This window comes from Gossypium hirsutum, chromosome A05, assembly GCF_007990345.1.
Source record: "Gossypium hirsutum isolate 1008001.06 chromosome A05, Gossypium_hirsutum_v2.1, whole genome shotgun sequence".
In the NCBI taxonomy this organism is placed as follows: domain Eukaryota; kingdom Viridiplantae; phylum Streptophyta; class Magnoliopsida; order Malvales; family Malvaceae; genus Gossypium; species Gossypium hirsutum.
This window is the reverse complement of record NC_053428.1, coordinates 37532633-37551793: the sequence shown is the minus strand read 5'-3', so window position 1 is coordinate 37551793 and position 19161 is coordinate 37532633. Positions and strand designations below refer to the sequence as shown.

General features: G+C 38.2%; 1 protein-coding gene across 1 annotated transcript; it reads left to right on the top strand.

The window, feature by feature from the left end:
- Nucleotides 1–15295: 15295 nt before the first annotated feature.
- Nucleotides 15296–18533, top strand: LOC121228924 (uncharacterized). Its single transcript, XM_041111948.1, has 6 exons — nucleotides 15296–15413; nucleotides 15816–16079; nucleotides 16284–16519; nucleotides 16817–16951; nucleotides 17126–17311; nucleotides 18306–18533. The coding sequence occupies exons 1-6, from the start codon at nucleotides 15296–15298 to the stop codon at nucleotides 18531–18533; spliced, it is 1167 nt and encodes a 388-aa protein (XP_040967882.1).
- Nucleotides 18534–19161: the final 628 nt, after the last annotated feature.

Below are 19161 nucleotides of genomic sequence, written 5' to 3'. Positions count from 1 at the left end.
GTGCATTTATAAGGCCTCGACCCATTTTTACAACATCGAGGAAGAAGAAAGGGATGATCACCCTTGGTATTATGACATATTGTGATATGTAAAGAACCGTGAATACCCTGAACAGGCAACCAAGAATGATAAAAGGACGCTAAGAAGGCTGGCCAATGAGTATGTCCTAGATGGGGAGATCCTATACAAAAGATAAAAAGATCAGGTGTTACTGAGATGTGTGAATGCTGTCGAAGCCAAGAAAATACTGAAAGAAATCCATGAAGGTGTTTTTGGAACACATGTTAATAGTTTCACCATGGCCAGACAAATCATGAGATTCGAATATTATTGGTCCACCATGGAAGGGGATTGTGTTAACTATGCCAAGAGGTGTCATAAATATCAAATTTATGGGGACAAAATTCATGTGCCTCATTCACCTCTCTATATAATGACTTCTCCGTGGCCTTTCTCTATGTGGGGCATGGATGTCATTGGGCCAACCTCGCCAAAGGCTTCCAATAGGCATCGATTCATATGTCGATGCATTGAATTTGAACAATAGTATGATAGTAGATGTCTGTAGTCAATTCAAGATCAAACATCACAACTCATCACCATATCACCCAAAAATGAATGGTGCAGTGAAGGGAGCCAATAAGAACATTAAGAAGATCATGGGGAAAATGGAAGAGACTGATAAAGATTGACACGATAAATTATCATTTTCCCTTTATGCTTATCCAATGTCTGTTAGAACCTCCATTGGGGCAACACCTTTCTCATTGGTTTATGGAATGGAAGCGGTTTTACCAATTGAAGTTTAGATTCCTTCTCTTCGAGTTTTATCAGAATTAAAGTTATATAAAGTAGAATGAATCCAATCTCGATATGATCAGTTGAACTTAATCGAAGAGGAAAGGTTGAAAGCTATCTTTCATGATCAGATGTACCAAAAACAGAATATGCGAGCTTATGACAAAAGGGTCCGCTCCAGAGAGTTCCATAAGGGGGGCCTGGTGTTGAAAAAGATCATTTCCATACAAAAGGACTACAGAGGACAATGGATGCCAAATTGGGAAGGACTTTATGTGGTAAAGAAATTTTTTTTGGGGGAACGTTGATTCTAATCGAGATGGATGGCAAAGATCTGCTTAATCCTGTGAATTTAGATTCAATCAAGAGATACTTCACCTGAAAAAAAAGAGAGGCCAAGGAGAAAACCCGCAAAGGGTGGCTCAAATTTTGATCAAAGATTGGGCATGTGGTAGTCGTGTCCCCTCAAAGGTAACAAGAAGTAGAAACTATACATCTTGATGCATCAACAAAGTATTCCAGACCTCCTAAACATATATTAGGTTCAGAATGGGCCTCAGAAGGTTTGCTCAAAGAAGCTCAAATTGTGATATTTGGGACACTTAGTTTCATTTTTACCCACTTTGTGTTTTTGCAATGTTTTCCACATTGATTGAACTTTTCATTAAGGGCTTTGCTCCAAATAAATTTTAGTCTTATCCATTTTTTATGACCTTGTTCAAGCATTTTTGCTTTGAAATAACGATTAGTGGACTAATAATGTCAAAGTATAAAAGAATTTCTGCATACCGCTCTGAAAATTTCTAAATAGTACAATGACCTAAAATAGGACCACTAGTTGGAAATAACCAAATTTGAAAGTTGGAAAGACCTTGGAACGAATAGTTCAGATTGTGATTACCTCTTTGGGTTTCTTGTCAAAGATACTAGACCTGAATAAGAAGGTATGGCAACACATCAATGATAGAACCTTGACGAATAACGAGCAATGTCAACCTAAGCACTAAAAAAGGGGACAATTCTTAAAAATGACATTTTGCATTCATACAAATATCATTCACATACATCTAGATAGGAGCATTTAATTCATTCTAATTATAATATCCTGATTGTTTGGCAAAATATAAGCCTATGAAATGGATTCTACAAGTCCTGTTCCCCAAAGAGCGGTGTAACAGATCAGTGAAACAGTGACTCCCATATCCTTGAAGATGCAGTGGATTGGATCAAAGTTGCAATGACAAATCTTATCTCCTTGAAGTTGTAGTGGAGCAAGATAAAGCTACAAATTCTATACCACTGAAGTTGTAGTGGGTCAGAATAAAGTTACTATAACAAACCTTATCTCCCTAAAGTTGTAGTGGAGCAAGATGAAACTACAAATCCTATATCCTTAAAGATGCAATGGATTAGATCAAAGTTATAATATCAAATATTATTTCCCTAAAGTTTCAGTGGAGCAAGATGAAGCTACAAATCCTATATCCTTGAAGATAAAGTGGATTGGATAGAAGCTATCATAGCGAATCTTATCTCCCTGAAGTTGCAGTGGAGCAAGATAAAGCTACAAATCCGATACCCATAAAGTTGCAGTGGGCTGGAATGAAGCTACAAATCCTATATACCTGAAGTTGCAGTGGAATGGATTGAAACTACAACAAATCTTATCTCATTAAAATTACAATAAAGCAAGACGGAACTGTGACACTAAATCTTGCCTTCCTAATGTTGCAACAAGGCGGATATTATGGAGTAGAGTAACCAATTAATTGAAAAATTAGTCCTCCTTTAAAGTATTTGCTCCATTCCCGTTACACGACATTGAACAAAGAGGGTTAACTATAGAGGCCCATTTTTATCTTGCCCAAAAATAACCCAAACAAAAATAATAAATAAATAAACACAAATAAATCCATTAATTAAAGAGTCCAGTCCAAAACAAGCCAAATAACAAAACCCTAAAACCTAAATTACCTAAACCCCAAAGCCCAAAATTTTAAAAAATATATATCAGAAACACTAGAACTCTAAAGTCTATAATTACCGCTCCCCTCGCCATGTCAGCAGGTTTACCACCTGAGTCCTGACACCATCGCGTCGTCTTTACCACCACCACCTGCAGAAGACAGAGAAATGGAAGCAAAGAAGCAAAAAAAAAGGTAGAAAGGAAAAAGACAAAAAACATATGTTGTATTGCGGCTATAAAAAGCCAAAGAAACATTTGTATTTTCTTCTCTTCTTTATTACGAAGAAATTCAATAGAATACAAATAAAAAAAGTTAAAAAAGTGGTTCTTTTAATCTATTATTTTGATTTTTCTTTAGTTTTTCAGTAAAAAGTATAAAAATCAAAACAAGTTTTTTTTTAAAAAAAAAACTTACCTCATCGCTTTGTCTTCCACCACCATCGATGGCGGCTCTCTATCAATTCGAAGGGTTTTCGAATCCTTTAGGGTTCGTCGACAGCCTCAACGGGAACCGGAGATATCAAATACAAAGAAAAAACAAAGTTAAAAAAGTTAAGATTTTTTTTCTTTTTCTTTTCTAACTTTATTTCCAAAAAAACATAAAAAAGGGAAATAAAATAAAGATTATTCTTTTACCTGTAAATCACCACTGTGGGAAGCCATTGTCTAACTTGAAAGGTCTCTGAACCCCCTAGGGGTTCGTCGATGGCCTCATCGAAGATAGGGGAGACGAAGGGTTTCTCGACTGATAGTCGAACTACAATTGGGTTTTAGGGGTTTAATCGTAGATTTGAAATCTACACGAAAAAAAGATTTGAAAGGATTTTTTTGGGAATTTTCTGGCCACCAGAGGCGGCGATCGTCGGCGTCGATGACTAGTAGCCACGACAGATGTGCGACGACCTTGTGGCTGGAGGAGAAGGGGGCTCAAGAGAAAAAAGAAAAGGGATCATTTTTTTAAAGGCTATTAAAATGAATATTTTTTATGATTTTTTTAACTTACATAGGTTCTCCAAATCGACGTTATTTTGATATTGGCTTCAAAAGCCCAAAACGATGTCGTTTTGAGCTAGGGTCCTAGGGTCCGCTTGTTTTTGAAGAAGGGGTCTAATTGCTTCCCAAGTCCTTCCGCTTTTAGGCACTATATAATATGGTCATAATTTTGATTTTTTTTCTTTTTAATTTCACTGTTTAGTTTTAATCTGTTTCCACTTTAGTCCTCAGACTGTTGACCCCTTTTGGGAATGACATGTGTGCTGGGCTGGGGAAAATACCATCTTGGGTCTCTAAACCTTTCTATTTTTTTTAAATTTAATCATTTATTTGTTTTTTTAATTTCTTGCAATTCGGGCTTCAAAATTTTTTTTGGGTTTCAATTTAGTCCTTATTTTCATAATCGGCCCCTTTACTTTCTGTTATTTAAATTCCAACCTGTTTAAATTTTTATTTTTTCCCTTTAAATTACGGATTTTATAGTTTTACCCTCAAATTTCCCTTATTTCCTTTTAGTCTTTTATTTACCTCTTTGTTTTTTCTAATTTGCACTTTAAATTTTGTTTAAATTTCAATTTGGTCCTTTAGTTATTTTATTCAGCATGCTTATTTTTTAATTCCCTGCACTTTTAATCTTTGATATTTATATTTTTTCCCTTTCAAATTGTATAATTTATTATTTAGTCTTTAATTATTATCATTAATTATTATTATTAGCACCAATTAACATTTTTATTAGTTATGATATATTGCATTATTTTTGTTCGTATGACATCATATAAAACATTTAAACATATTTGTGTATCTTATATAATGTTTTGTGTTAGAATAAGTCCATAGTTTTTCATATTAGAAGCTTCATTTTCATACATTATATATTTAGCAATTTGAACCAAGGTGATATTCTTTATTTTGAGGATTCGAGAAATCGTGCCCTAACTTACGAGGTATGATTTTCTCCTTGAACCGAAATAATCGAGCATCCCTTCTTCTTTTTTTAAAAATAGAATAAATTTTTAAAATATATCAGATTTGGTCAATAAATAAACAAAGAGCATTCTTATTTTCGAGAATTTGAGATTTGGTGCCCCAACTTACAGAACATGATTTTTCGTCTTGATCGACCCAAAATGAGAAAACCTCCTTATTAAAAATTCAATTTAGATAGGGCCTTTTTCAATACCATCAAATAAAACCACGCGAAAGGGATTGTATTTTAAATTCTCTTTGTATTCTCAATTTTTGACGTCATAACATTAAATAATCAACTAGGTACCAATTTTGGGCATTAAATAATCCTCATACGTAACTGACTCCCGAACCCATTTCCTGGATTTTGTAGACTAAAAATCATCATTTTAGTAAATCTAACATTTTATTAAAATGACCAAGTTTTGAGGTGATCCAATCACTCCTAATTAAAAAGCATTGGTAGCGACTCTGTTTTCATTTTTTAAAAATAAAATGTCGATTTCAAAAAAAGAAGGTTTTGACAGACCCGTAATGAAGGGTATTGGGTGAGCCTAGAATAAACATAAAAAACCAAGGTTGGGAATGAGGAAGGACTTGATGAAAGCCCGATAAGAATGGTCTAAAGAAAACTTGTAGAGAGAAGATCTCCTTTCAAGGCGACGGCTTGCGACAGCCCCACCGAGAGTCATAAAGATCTTTTGCTAGAACTGTCGTGGGGCACCAGGCCCCACGACAGTTTGTGAATTGAGACAACTCCTTACTGTTAATGATCCTGATATTGTCTTTTTGAGTGAAACTAAGATTTGGGCTAACGAGTTTGATGGTATTCGTGTTCAATGTATTATGGATGGCTTTTTTGTTGTGGATCAGGATGGTTGCAAAGGTGAGCTTGCTATATTATGGAGGGATAGGGTGGACGTATCTATATAAAACTTCTCTGAGCACCATGTGGATTGTATGGTTAAATTTGAGGGAATGAATAGATTCATTTTACAGGTTTCCCTGGTTACTCTAACCCAAATTAAAGATATTTGTCTTGGGACACTCTTTGGAGGGTGGTGACTCTTGTTAGTGGTGATTGACTTATTGGAGGGAATTTTAATGAGGTGATGGATGATGCGGAGAATGTGGGGGGCAACGTAGGCTTAGAGTGGCTATGGATAACTTCAAAAATGTTTTGGATGATCTTGACATAGTTGACATTAAGCTTGAAAATGGGTTGTTTAAATAGTCCAACAATCGTGATGGGGACAGAGTGGTTAAGGAACGTCTTGATAGATTCATCGTTTTAGCCAATTGGTTGGGTCGAGTCGCATTTTTAGCTTTGACTGTGCTACCCCAAACTTATTTGGACCATGATGCTATCTTATTGGATACCTTAGGGAGGAGATAGAGGGAGGATACAAGAGAACTGAAGCTTTCTTTTAGGTTTAAGTCCTGCTGGGCTAAAGAGAGTGAGGCCAAGGATATGATTAAAAACATTTGGGACCAATTTTATGGAAATGTATAGACAAGGATTGATCTCATTCACCTTCATTTGGGTGATAACAGTTTCGGTGTTTCAAAAGGAGTCAAAACTGTATAAGAGAGTTAATTGATTGGATTGATATATTGATGGATGGGCCGAGGTTGAACTCAAATGTTGATAGGTTGAGAGCTTATCAGATGGAGTTGGGTCAATTGTACAAGGAGAAGGAGCGGTATTAGGCTTAAAGATATCTGATTCAATGGCTTAAGGAAAGGGACCGAAACACCCGTTTCATTCATGTTTGGGCATCTAAAAGAAATAAAAAGAATAGGATCAATGTAACGCCCTTAACTTGTATCCGTCACCGGAGTAGGGTTACGAGGTATTACTGATCAATACACAACGTATAGAATACATTTACCAACCATAAAGCATTCATTCTCACAAATCATTCAACACAATCACGTTGTCCCTTATAAGGGCCAACAAAGCCTTAAACATGCTTTAGAAGTGGTTCGGGACTAAACCGATATCATACGAAAATTTTGGAATCTTAGTAAAATTTTAACCATACAGGGGTCACATGTTCATATGAACAGGCCATATGCCTCACACAGCTCCAGACACCCGTATGTCTTAGGCTGTGTGGAAACAGGGCATACATACTGACATGTATCACACAACCGAGGATACGCTCGTGTGCCAGACCGTGTGAAAACTAGAGGGTATACTGACTTATGCAATACAACCATGTCACACGCCTGTGTGCTAGGCCATGTGCCAATTAGGGGGTATGCTAACTTGTATCGCACAGTCAGTCACACGCCTGTGTGTAAGACCGTATGAGGTATACTGACTTTATTTTAATAACAACACTTGGGGACACACGGCCATATAACTTGACCGTGTGCCACACATGGCCAAGACACACGCCTGTGTGGACAAAAATAGGCCATTTGCAAGGCCAATTTGCCACCCCAATTCATGTTCACCTAAACAACCAAAATGGTACCATTTCATCATACAATTAGGTAGCCAAAAACATCAATCAAATGTACAATTCATACAATATTCATTTCAACTAATTTCAATACTCAATTCAAATCCATTTACCTAATCAAATACTTATCAACTCAACTTCTAAAATCATACTTCATCAAAGCATTTCTCAAGTATTTATACTCCACAAAACAATTAACCATTTTCATACCAAACATGCCAAAGTAAGCCATTTCTATTAGCCAAACATACATCAATATTAACATCATTTACAAGCCAACTTTCAAGGCTATAATCACAACCAAAATACCACATCTAGCCTATACATGCCATATACAATATATATACAACTCAAAAGTACCAAATAGATGTTTGATAGTGCGATGATGTTCTCGATGACTTCTGGATCCGAGCTAGCTTTGATTCACTAAAAATATAAAAAAAACATGAATTAAGCTTCATAGCTTAGTAAGCTCGTATGTAAATAACTTAATTCATCAAATAAATGTAAATCAACCAATTTCACATTAACTACAAACCTTTCTCATGTCTTAAAACATGATTAAATACCATATCATTGAACTTTCTCTATTTAATACTCGAATAGGTTCTGTACATACCTATATCGCCTCGTACTAACCTCTTTCTCAACCATATCATTCGTTTACCCGTTCAACCATTCAGAATAGAAATTGGATACTTAATAGTATCATACAATAAGTACCTATACCATCGCCTGTAGCCAAGTCAAGGTAACTTATCCGAAGAACAATTATCATGGCCGGAAACCAAATCATTCGATATGCATGGCCCAAAGACAAATCAGTATAACTTGCACTCCGAAGTGATAATATCATGGCCCGAAGCCAACTCAACTTATCCTCTAATAACATGACCCTAGTATCCAAATCTATTCCTAAAGTTCAACCAAGCTTTTATATTTTTCGTTTCTATTATCGAATGCATTCATCGAGTCGTTTTCACAATTCGAACATTATCCACAATCTCATAATTATAGTTTATGCAATATCAAAGCTTTTAACATACTTTTATAATGAAATTACCACATACGAACTTACCTCGTATTCGAAATTGACAGAGCGGATCGACTACTCGATAACCTTGCTTTTTCCTCGATCTAATTCCGGGTTCCTCTTTTTTTATCAAAATATATTCAAAATTAACTTATTAAATCAACCATTCATTCAATTTAGTCCAAGACATACATTTAGGGCCTATTTTCACATTAGCCCCTAAACTTTCACATTTAATCAATTTAGTCCCTAATTCACAAATACACAAAATTCACATAATTTCAATAAACCTAAGCTTGGATGAATTATTCATAGGTCCCTAATAGCCCAAAAATTTCATTTATTTCACATTTTAACCACTTAATTTGCACATTTCACAATTTAATCCCTATTATGCTTTTTCATCAAAAATCACTTTACAAAACATAAAAATCTATCATCAAAAATTCATATTTCAACATTAAACATCAAAGAACACCTAGGTTCAATAACGGAAACTCTCAAAATCTTTAACAGTTTCGAAATCTAAGGTACGGGCTAGCTAGATTGAGGTGTAACGATTACAAAAACATAGAAATCATCAAAAATCGAACAAAAATTACTCACCAATTAAACCATGCAATAGCCGAACCTTAGAAAGATTTAATGGCTTCTCCAAACTGAACTTTTGGTAGTGGAAGATGATAATACGAACATAATTTCATTTTGTTTTATTAACTTAATTTTTAATTATCAAATACCAAAATTAACCTTAATTATAAATATATAAAAACATATAATGGATGGTCATAATTGTTGACTTACACTAATCATGGACTAATAACATTATAAGGACCTTTGATTTATTAAATCATAGCAATTAAACACCTTTAACAAGTAGAATGACACTTTTGCATTTTACGCGATTTAATCCTTTTCATCAAATTGACTATTCAAACGATAAAATAACTCATGAAATTTTCACACATATCAAATAACATGCTGTAAATACCGAAATTAATATTAAAATAATTTTTCAACATCGATTTTTGGTTCCGAAACCATTGTTCCAATTTAACTAAAATCAAGCTGTTATAATCAAGGGCTTAAATAATTTGATGGGTAATTGGGTTTCCAATGTTTATGGTATTCGTTAGGTGGCGAGGGATTACTTTCTTTCCCTTTTTAAGACTAAAACTTGTGGCAATCCTGAGAGGGTGTTGGGTTTGATCCCGACTTGTATTACCCCCAACATAAATATGGTGTTGGATAGTCGTGCTCCTGATAAGGAGCTTATCTATATTTTCATCAAATGGATCCCCGCAAGGTCCCTGGTATTGATGGATTATCAGGTCTCTTCTACAAGGAAAATTGGGGGGTGGTTGGTAAGGATGTTCTTTAGTTTTGTCATGAGGTTTTGGATGGGCGTAAAGATATCAAGAATATTAATGAAACTGTTATTGTTCTCATCCCTAAAATTAACGAGCCTAAGGGTATGACACATTTCTACCCCATCAGTCTTTGTAGGGTTATTTACAAAATGATTTCAAGGTCTTAGCTAATAGATTAAAAATTGTTCTCTCGGCTTGCATTAGTGAACACCATAGTACTTTTTTGCCGGGGTATATGATTCATGATAACTTCATCATCACCCGCACACTTTTGCATTACCTCCAAAGTTCTAAGAATGGGTTGAATAAAGGATTTTTTATTAAGCTCGACATGAGTAAAACATGTGGAATGAGACTTTCTAGATAGAGTGATGATTCGTATGTGGTTTTCTTTGTCATGGGTCACTTTGGTTATGCAGTGTGCTAGTACGGTGATCTATGTTGTTAAATGTAATGCTTCCCTCATTGATGTGATTATTCCTGAGAGTGTGCTTCGTCAGAGAGATCCGCTTTTGCCCTATCTTATTTTGTTCTGCATGGAAACGTTTTCTAGGTTACTCTTGGGGGCTCAGATGGAGGGTAAGATTCGGGGAATTAGGGCCAGCTAAAATGGGCCGAAGATTAATCATATTTTCTTTACGAATGATGCTCTCCTCTTTGTTCGCGATAAAAAAAAGTTTGAGACCATTAAGAATGTCCTTCACTACTTTGAGATGATTTCGGGGCAAAAGGTTAATCCATCCAAGCCAATTATCTAGTTTAGTCCTAATACTCTTAGAGATCAAATGACATACCTAAGTGGTATTTTTGCTATACAGGTTCTCAAGTCTATAGATAACTATTTGGGCCTACCATTGATAGTCGAAAAAAATAAGACAATGGCGTTTCAGCACATTATTAATTGGTTTTCTCTTAGGATAAAAGATTGGTCTAAAAGTCTTTTATCCTATGGTGGTAAGGATATTTTCATTAAATCAGTCCTGCAATCCTTACCTACTTATGTACTTTTGATTTTTCTTATTCCTAGAGCCATTCTGGATGTGATGATGTCAAGGCTTTTCGTGGCAAAAAAGAATAAAGATTGTTGCTGGGCTATGATGGTGTGAGACTCTCTATGCACTCCTCGACTTTAAGGACTTGAGGCTTTTCAATATTTCACTTCTTGGGAAACAGGTATGGTGGCTCATCAATAATAATGATACTTTATGTTATCGTGTTCTATGCTCTAAGTATTTTTAGGCTCATCAATATTTCCCTCTTTCTCTTAGACGAGTATTTTGTATGCTGTTAAAGCTCTTGAGGTTGGGTTTGGATGGCAAATATGCGATGGCATGACTGCTAGGTTTGGATCCGACAGATTGGGTTTTGAGGATCTTGGTAGCAATTCATTAAAGATCACTTTCAAGGGTATTCAGGACGATTTTGTGAGCGAGTTGTGGAGATCTAACTCGTGTGTGTGGTATAGAGATCAAGTGGAGGAGTTTTATGGTGACGAGTTGTGTGATCATATTTGTGCCTTACCGATTGTTCAACATGGCCCTCCGTATAAGATTATTTGGTTTCACAACAAGTCCAGATGTTATTCATCAAAATCTGGCTACTCTGGGCTTATTCTTAAGAAGATGGGTTATAGGTCACATTGCTTATTCTGGAGGACTATTTGGAAACTCTATGTGTTTTCCAAAATTTGTATCTTTTCATAGAGGGTTGGTTACAACTTACTTCTGACTAATGTTAAAATGGCCTAGTTTTCCATGACTTCGATCGCACTTGCCACCGATACGGGATTGGGGATGAAACTATTATAATGCTCTTAGAGACTGTACTAAGGCTGGTGTGGTTCTTTCTTTTGGTGGGCTTGATTGACGCTTTCTTGATTCTTTCTTCGAAAGTGGTATTAATTGGCTCGAAGACACCAGCCGCTTATTGGATCTTAAGGCGTTTAAGAATCCCATCATGATTTTATGGAATATTTGAAACGACCACAATAATGCTCCATTTTGGGGCAAGGAGGATGATACTCAAGTTGTTTGGGAGTAGGCGAGAACTCTGGGGATTATTTCAGGATCCATAATCTATTGTATGCCCCGATGAACCCCAGACCCCCTACATCTCATAGGTGGATAAAGCCTCTGAATGAGGCTGTAACGCCTTAAATTTTTGTAATTTCGACTTTTGTGATTGTCGAGCATGGGAATATCGAAACTTTTGTTTTAATTCTTTTTGGTATTTATATATGTGGTTTAAGAGGTTATGTGCTTTGGGGGTGTGTTTGTGAAGTCCCAAGTTCAAGTTTTAACTTGGGCTAAATTTTGGTTTTATTTTAGTAAAGTCTGACTTTAGGTCAGTTGGCATATAAGAAATTAATGGTAAAAACCTAACAAAATGGGCCTGTTGGTCTAGTGGTTAAGATGTACACTGGTGTGTTGGAGGTTTGGAGTTTGATTCCCTGTAGTAGCGATGGGATTACTTTTGCTGCAAGTCTCAGTAAAGTGTTGGGTTTTATTAAAATTCTGAGTTGAGAGTTTTAGGAAAAAATAAGGGTTTTCTTATTTCCTTCTTTTTGGAAAAATATTTTCTCTGCCGTTCTTCCTCTTCCAAACCCTAGTTGCTTAAATTCTCTTCTTTTTTTCTCTCTTCTTCTCCGTTTTTCTTCTCCTTAAATTAGTTGTGGCGTGTTGCTAGTGTTTCGTCAGTTCAGTAAGTTTGGTTTTTTAATAAAGTTAAGTGATTTCTTTAGAGATTGTTTAAGAGGGATTTTAGTTACTGTTTAGGGAACCTTCTAGGGTCTGTGGATCATTAATCGAGCCCTTAACAGCGAGGAATCATAGTTGCTTATTGGAGGTAAGTAGATCTCTCGTTTCAAGATTTTTCTATTCTTAATAATCTGACTTAAGAGGTTGATTTTGGGTTCGCTATGATCGAGTTTAGGCTTTGGAGTGCTCGTGGTTGGATTAACGGTGAAAACAAACTAGGTGTGTACTCCGATTATGTAGAAAATGAGTTTCAGAGAAAGCCAAAAAGTGGCCTATCGACGCCACACGGGCGTGTGGTCTACCCTGTGGTAGCCTACATCACGAGACACGGACGTGTTGTTGACTAGCTAGGCCATGTGCCACATGGGCTCGACAGACACGGGTGTGTGGTGGCTTGTAGGCCGTGTGTGAGGCACGGGCTCAAAAAAATGGGCCGTGTGGGCCTCACGGGCATGTGGAAATCTGGGCCAGGCCGTGTGATCTATACAAGCAAGGCCAATTTGGGCTGTGTGACCCACACGGGTAAGGCACACTGACGTGTGAGCCTTTTTAATCTAAAATGTTCTGTAAGGTTGCACGGGTCGCTCAAGTTGACTGTGACCTGTAGTAGGGTCGATAAGCCTTAACTAGACTCTTAATTCTATGATGTATGTGTTCGCATGATATTCTTAGCATGATTATCTGATCTGTTCTGTAAATAAATGTATGATCTGTTTGTCTGCATTACAGCATGCCATACTTGTATGATACATTGCATCGGGGCAGGTTTGACGAAGTGAAGGGAGTATCTGAAGGGCTTCATAAGCCCATTATCTGGCAACTAAGCTACATACTTATGATATGAGCCGCGATGCGGTACCTTATGGTGTGTAGGGTTGGATGGGTCAATTATATTCCCATATATGGTGTGCAGGGATGGGTGGGTCAATTTTATCCCCACATGGTGTAATAGGTTGGACGGAGATGGTGTGCAGGGTTGGTGGGCATGAAATTTTTTATATCTGATCTGTTATGCATGCGAAATCTATATAGCTAAGGCCAAATAACTGTATTCTGTTAACTGTTTGTATGCATGTTGTTTGTGGGGATGTACACACTGAGTTTGCGAAAACTCATCCCTCTGTTTATTTTGTTTCTCAGGTAATCCTCAGCAGTAGATGGACCGGTGTGACGGAGGGCTCGATGGTGACCACTGGTAGACATTCATTGATTTTTTAGTAACACTTTAGGTTGTCTACTTTATTTAAAAATATGTTTTGGGATTTTAAATTGTTAAAACTATTGATTTATGAGATAATGATGTTTTAGCTTCCGTGTTAATAAAATATTTTCACTTAATATTTGGGATAAAGATTTCACGACTTAAGTAAAGGTAATAAAATAGACGATTTTTTTAACTTGCTAAGGTTTTTCGAAAAAGTACTCACATGTGAAGCCGCCAAATTCGGTTATAGCGTCTAGGCCGGGTTTGAGGATGTTACATTAAGTGGTATCAGAGCCTGGTTCAAAACTCAGCTGTGAATTTTGGGTTCTAAATTGGTTTTAAAGAAATACTTTCGAATGTTTTCAAATACCCCGATTAAGTATGTGGTTCATCGAGCCTCTAGCACTGATCCTATAAGTTCACTGAAACTCTAATATGTATTGTCTGAAAGCATGCTTATACTGAATTTTTTGTCTGTATCTGTCAGAAATATTGTGTATACATTATGAAACACTTTAGGTAGTGTAAACTGAAAACCGTAGTGAGCTTGTTACTCGCGATAATTGACTCTAAAACTCTAATACCGTTCTGTATAAAATATCTGTTAATAATTATCGAAACTGTAAACTAATGTGCATAAAACTTCTAAATACAGATTAACTTGATAGTTACGATGAGCACACGTGGTACTCGTAAACGGGGTACTAGAGGCCGGGGAAGAGGCCGTAGAGGGATTCGAGCTGAGTCATTCGCATCTGATACGATCCCTAATCTGAACACTAGCGAGACACCGGTGTCACCTGTTACTGAGACTAGTGCTGAGTCTCAAGACCGTGCAACAAGGGACGACGCATTATCCCAGGTTATGCTGCAAATTCTAGAGAGGGTCGCTGAGGCTAATGTTGGATCTGGAGGCTGTGGGTTGGTTACAGAACGACTCCGGTCCAAAGGGGCTGAGGTATTTATAGGTATCGCTAGAGTTGCTCCTAATGTGGCTAAACACTGGACAGAGACCAGGGAGCGTATTATGGATAATCTGGATTTTACTGCCGAGCAGAAGCTCAATGGGGCTGTTTCATTGCTTCGCGATAAAGCATATCAGTGGTGGCTGATGGCTACGGATGGCACGCAACCTGATTGTCTGACATGGGATTTTTTTAAGACGGCTTTCCTAAGCAAGTATGTAGGGTTCAGTTACATCGACGCTAGGAGGCGTGAGTTCTTGAATCTTACTCAGGGAGATCGTTCAGTGGCTGAGTATGAGACCGACTTTTTGAGGTTGAGCCAATATACAAAAGGCATGGTGGCGACTGAGTATGAGTGCTGTGTTTATTTTGAGGACGGCCTTAGGGATAACTTGAGGATTCTGATAGCTCCTCAAAGGGAGCGAGATTTTTCAGTTTTGGTTGAGAAGGCCAAGATTGCGGAGGAGGTTAAGCGCGCTGAGCGCCAGAATCGTGATAGGAGGAAGACCAAGCCTTCGAATGCTAGGATGAAGCCTAGGAAAAATGCCAGATCTGATGGGCCCGTGAGAGTGTTCTGTAATAGACGCCATCTGAGCGAGTATTAGAGGTCTATTGAAGCTTGTCTTAGATGCGGATCTTCTGAGCATCGAGTTAAAGATTGTCCATTGAGGACTAATCAGATGCAAGCTCTGGCTACTGAGATTGCACAGTCTCCGAGGGTAGTTCAGCCGCCACCTAGTGGCCGAGGCTAGACTAGGGGTGGTAATAGTATGGGCCGAGGACAGCGAGCACCAGACCGAGGTGTTGGGCTGACTACGGCGAGGCAGCCTGCGCTTGTGTATGATGCACGTCGTCGTGAGGATGGAGATGCTCCAGACGTTATCACGGGTACATTTTTAATCCTTAATGTACCTTATGTTGCACTGATAGACATAGGCTCTACACATTCCTACGTTGCGTGTTCTGTGTCTGAGACTTTGGGAATACCGTATGAGAGCACTTCTAGTAAGATTTCAGGGGTGAGTCTATTGGGGCAGTCTATTAGGGTTAGTAGATTGTTTAGAGACGTTTCGTTAGAAGTCCAAAGGATAATATTTCTGGCTGATCTGATGGAACTTCCGTTTGGGGAGTTCGACTTAATTTTGGGTATGGACTGGCTGGTGAAGCATCGTGTAAGTCTGGATTGTGCTGGAAAAAGGGTTGTTCTGAGGACCGAGTAGGATAAAGAGATAGTCGTGATTAGAGAATGATAGAATTATCTGAATAATATGATATCTGCCTTGGTAGCAGAGATGTTGGTAAGGAAAGGATGCGAGGCCTACTTGGAGTATATTAGTGTTACTGATTCTAAGAACTCTTCGATTAAGGACATCCGAACGGTGAGTGACTTTCCAGATTTTTTTCCAGAGGAATTACTAAGATTGCCTCCGACCTGTGAGGTAGAATTTGGGATTGAGTTGATTCCTGGTACAGCTCCGGTGTCTATCGCCCCTTACCGAATGGCACTGAAGGAGATGACAGAACTTAAGGCTCAAATTCAGGAGCTGTTGGACCGTGGGTTTATTTGACCCAGTGTCTCTCCGTGAAGAGAACCTATTCTATTCATAAAGAAGAAGGACAGTACAATAAGGATGTGTATCAACTACCGTCAATTGAATAAGTTGACGATTAAGAATAAGTACCCACTTCCAAGGATAAACGACTTATTCGATCAGTTTAGAGAGGCTTCAGTGTTTTCTAAAATCTATTTACGGTCAGGTTATCATCAATTGAGGGTTAAGGAGGCCAATGTGCATAAGATGGCATTTAGAACTCGTTATGGGCATTATGAGTTCCTAGTTATGCCTTTTGGGTTAACTAATGCACCAGTGGCGTTTATGGACTTGATGAAATGTGTGTTTCAGCCCTACTTGGATCAGTTTGTGGTGGTGTTCATTGATGACATTTTTTCGTATTCTAAGTCTAAGGACGAGCATGATGAGCATTTAAGAGTGGTTCTATAGATCCTTCGTGAGAAACAGTTGTATGCAAAGTTCACGAAGTGTGAGTTCTGGCTTAGGGAGGTAACCCTTTTAGGGCATGTGATTTCTGCTGAGGGGATTCGAGTAGATCCTCGTAAGATTGAGGCTATGATGGATTGGAAACACCCGAAAAGTGTGTTAGAAATTTGCAATTTTCTGAGATTGGCAGGGTATTACCGACATTTCATAGAGGGGTTCTCATTGATCACAGCGTCGCTGACTAAGTTTTTGCATAAAGGAATTCCTTTTGTTTGGACTGACGCACAGTAGGAGAGCTTTGAGAAGCTCAAAACAGTTTTGACCCAGGCTCCAATTCTGATACAGCCTGAGCCTGGTAAGGACTTCGTGGTTTACAGTGGTGCGTCACATGTGGGTTTGGGTTGCATCTTGATGCAAGACGGTAAGGTAGTTGCTTATGTATCTCGACAGCTTAAGACTCACGAGGCTAACTATCCGACGCATGATTTAGAGTTGGCAGCAGTGGTATTTGCATTGAAGATTTGGAGGCATTATCTATATGGAGAGAATTGTACCATCTACACTGATCACAAGAGCCTCAAGTATCTCCTCACTCAGAAGGAGTTAAATCTTAGGCAGCGACGATGGGTCGAGCTGCTTAAGGACTATGACTGCAGTATAGAATATCACCATGGAAAGGCCAATGTGGTGGCCGATGCATTAAGCTATAGGGCTGTGGCTGATTTGAGAGCATTGTTTGCTCGACTGAGTCTTTATGACGATGGAAGTTTCCTGGATGAGTTGCAGGTTAGGCTAACATGGCTGGTTTAGATTAAGGATAAGTAGTTAGGAGTTGAGTCTCTTCAGTTACGATTTTATCAATTGAGACTGGGACTACTACTGACTTTGGGATTAATAGTGATGGGGTATTGTGTTTTTAAGGTAGTATCTGTGTACCTAATGATGAAGATTTGAGACTGTCGATTTTGAAGAAGGCACATAATAGCCCTTACGCTATGCATCCTGGTGGGAACAAGATGTATCAAGATCTTTGAGAGTTGTACTGGTGGTCAGGGTTGAAACGTGAGGTGACTGAATATGTTACTCATTGTTTGACTTGTCAGCAGGTTAAAGCTGAGCATCGGTTACCTTCGGGTTTGCTACAGCCAGTTAAGATACTGATGTGAAAATGAGAGTGAGTAACAATGGACTTCGTTAGTAGGTTGCCCCTAACACCCACTAAGAAGGATTCTGTTTGGGTCATCGTGGATTGATTGGCCAAGTTGGCACACTTCATTCTTGTTAGGACAGACTTCTCTCCACAGAAGTTGGCCAAGCTATACATTTCTGAGATAGTGAAATTGCATAGGTTACCTGTCTCGATCATTTCTGATGGTCATTCTCAGACAGATGGTCAGTCAAAGAGGGTGATTCAGATACTGAGGACATGTTGAGGGGCTATATTATCGACTTTTGAGGCAATTGGGAGGAGTACTTGCCTCTAGCAGAGTTCGCTTACAACATTAATTAACAGTCTAGTATACAGATGGCACCATATGAGGGCACCATATAAGGCACTTTATGGTCATAAGTGTTGCACTCCTTTGTGCTAGACCGAGTTGGGTGAGTGATGTGTTCTGGGTCCGGAGTTGATTTCAGAGACTGATGATAAGGTCCGTTTGATTTGAGAACATTTAAAAGCGGCTTCTGATAGACAGAAGTCCTATACTGATCTAAAGAGGAAGGGCATCGAGTATTCTGTAGGGGACATGGTTTTCCTTAGGGTTTGCTATGGCAAAAGGTTCTGAGGTTCGGTCACAAGGGTAAGCTAAGCCCTCGGTTTATTGGGTCGTACCGGATTCTGAAGCGAGTAGGGCCAGTCGCATATCAGTTGGAGCTACCTCAAGAGTTGGATCGTATACATGACGTGTTCCACGTCTTGATATTGAGACGTTACTACTCTGATCCTACGCATATTGTGCCTGTGGAAGATATTAAGATTAGACCGGATCTGATAGACCGGATCTGACGTTCGAGGAGGAGCCTGTTCAGATTTTAGATCGTGACGTTAAGGTCTTACGTAGGAAGTCTATTCCCTTGGTGAAGGTGTTGTGGCAGAATTATAGCACTGAGGAGGCTATTTGGGAGCCAGAGGATTCGATGCGACAGTAGTATCCTCACCTTTTCTAATCAGGTAAAATTCGAGGACGAATTTTCTTCTAGGGGTAGAGTTGTAACGCCCCAAATTTCTGTAATTTTGGCTTTTGTGATTGTTGAGCATGGGAATATTAAAACTTTTGTTTTGATTCTTTTTGGTATTTATATATGTGGTTTAAGAGGTTATGTGCTTTGGGGGTGTATTTGGGAGGTCCCAAGTTCAAGTTTTAACTTGGGCTAAATTTTGGTTTTATTTGAGTAAAGCCTGACTTTAGATCAGTGGGCTTATGGTAAAAACTTAACAGAATGGGCCTGCTGGTCTAGTGGTTAAGATGTGCGTTGGTGTGTTAGAGGTCTGGAGTTCGATTCCCTGCAATAGCGATGTGATTACTTTTGCTGCAAGTCTCAATAAAGTGTTGGGTATTTTTAAAATTCTGAGCTGAGGGTTTTAGGAAAAATTAGGGGTTTTCTTTTTTCCTTCTTTTTGGAAAAATATTTTC

Bases quoted from the DNA above. Each gene is read 5' to 3' on its own strand.
- LOC121228924 (XM_041111948.1), top strand. From the start codon at position 15,296: ATGGGCCGAGGACAGCGAGCACCAGACCGAGGTGTTGGGCTGACTACG. The intron at 15,414-15,815 runs GTACATTTTTAA...CCTTGGTAGCAG, and splicing joins TGCTCCAGACGTTATCACGG to AGATGTTGGTAAGGAAAGGA. The intron at 16,952-17,125 runs GTAGTTGCTTAT...CTCACTCAGAAG, and splicing joins TCTTGATGCAAGACGGTAAG to GAGTTAAATCTTAGGCAGCG.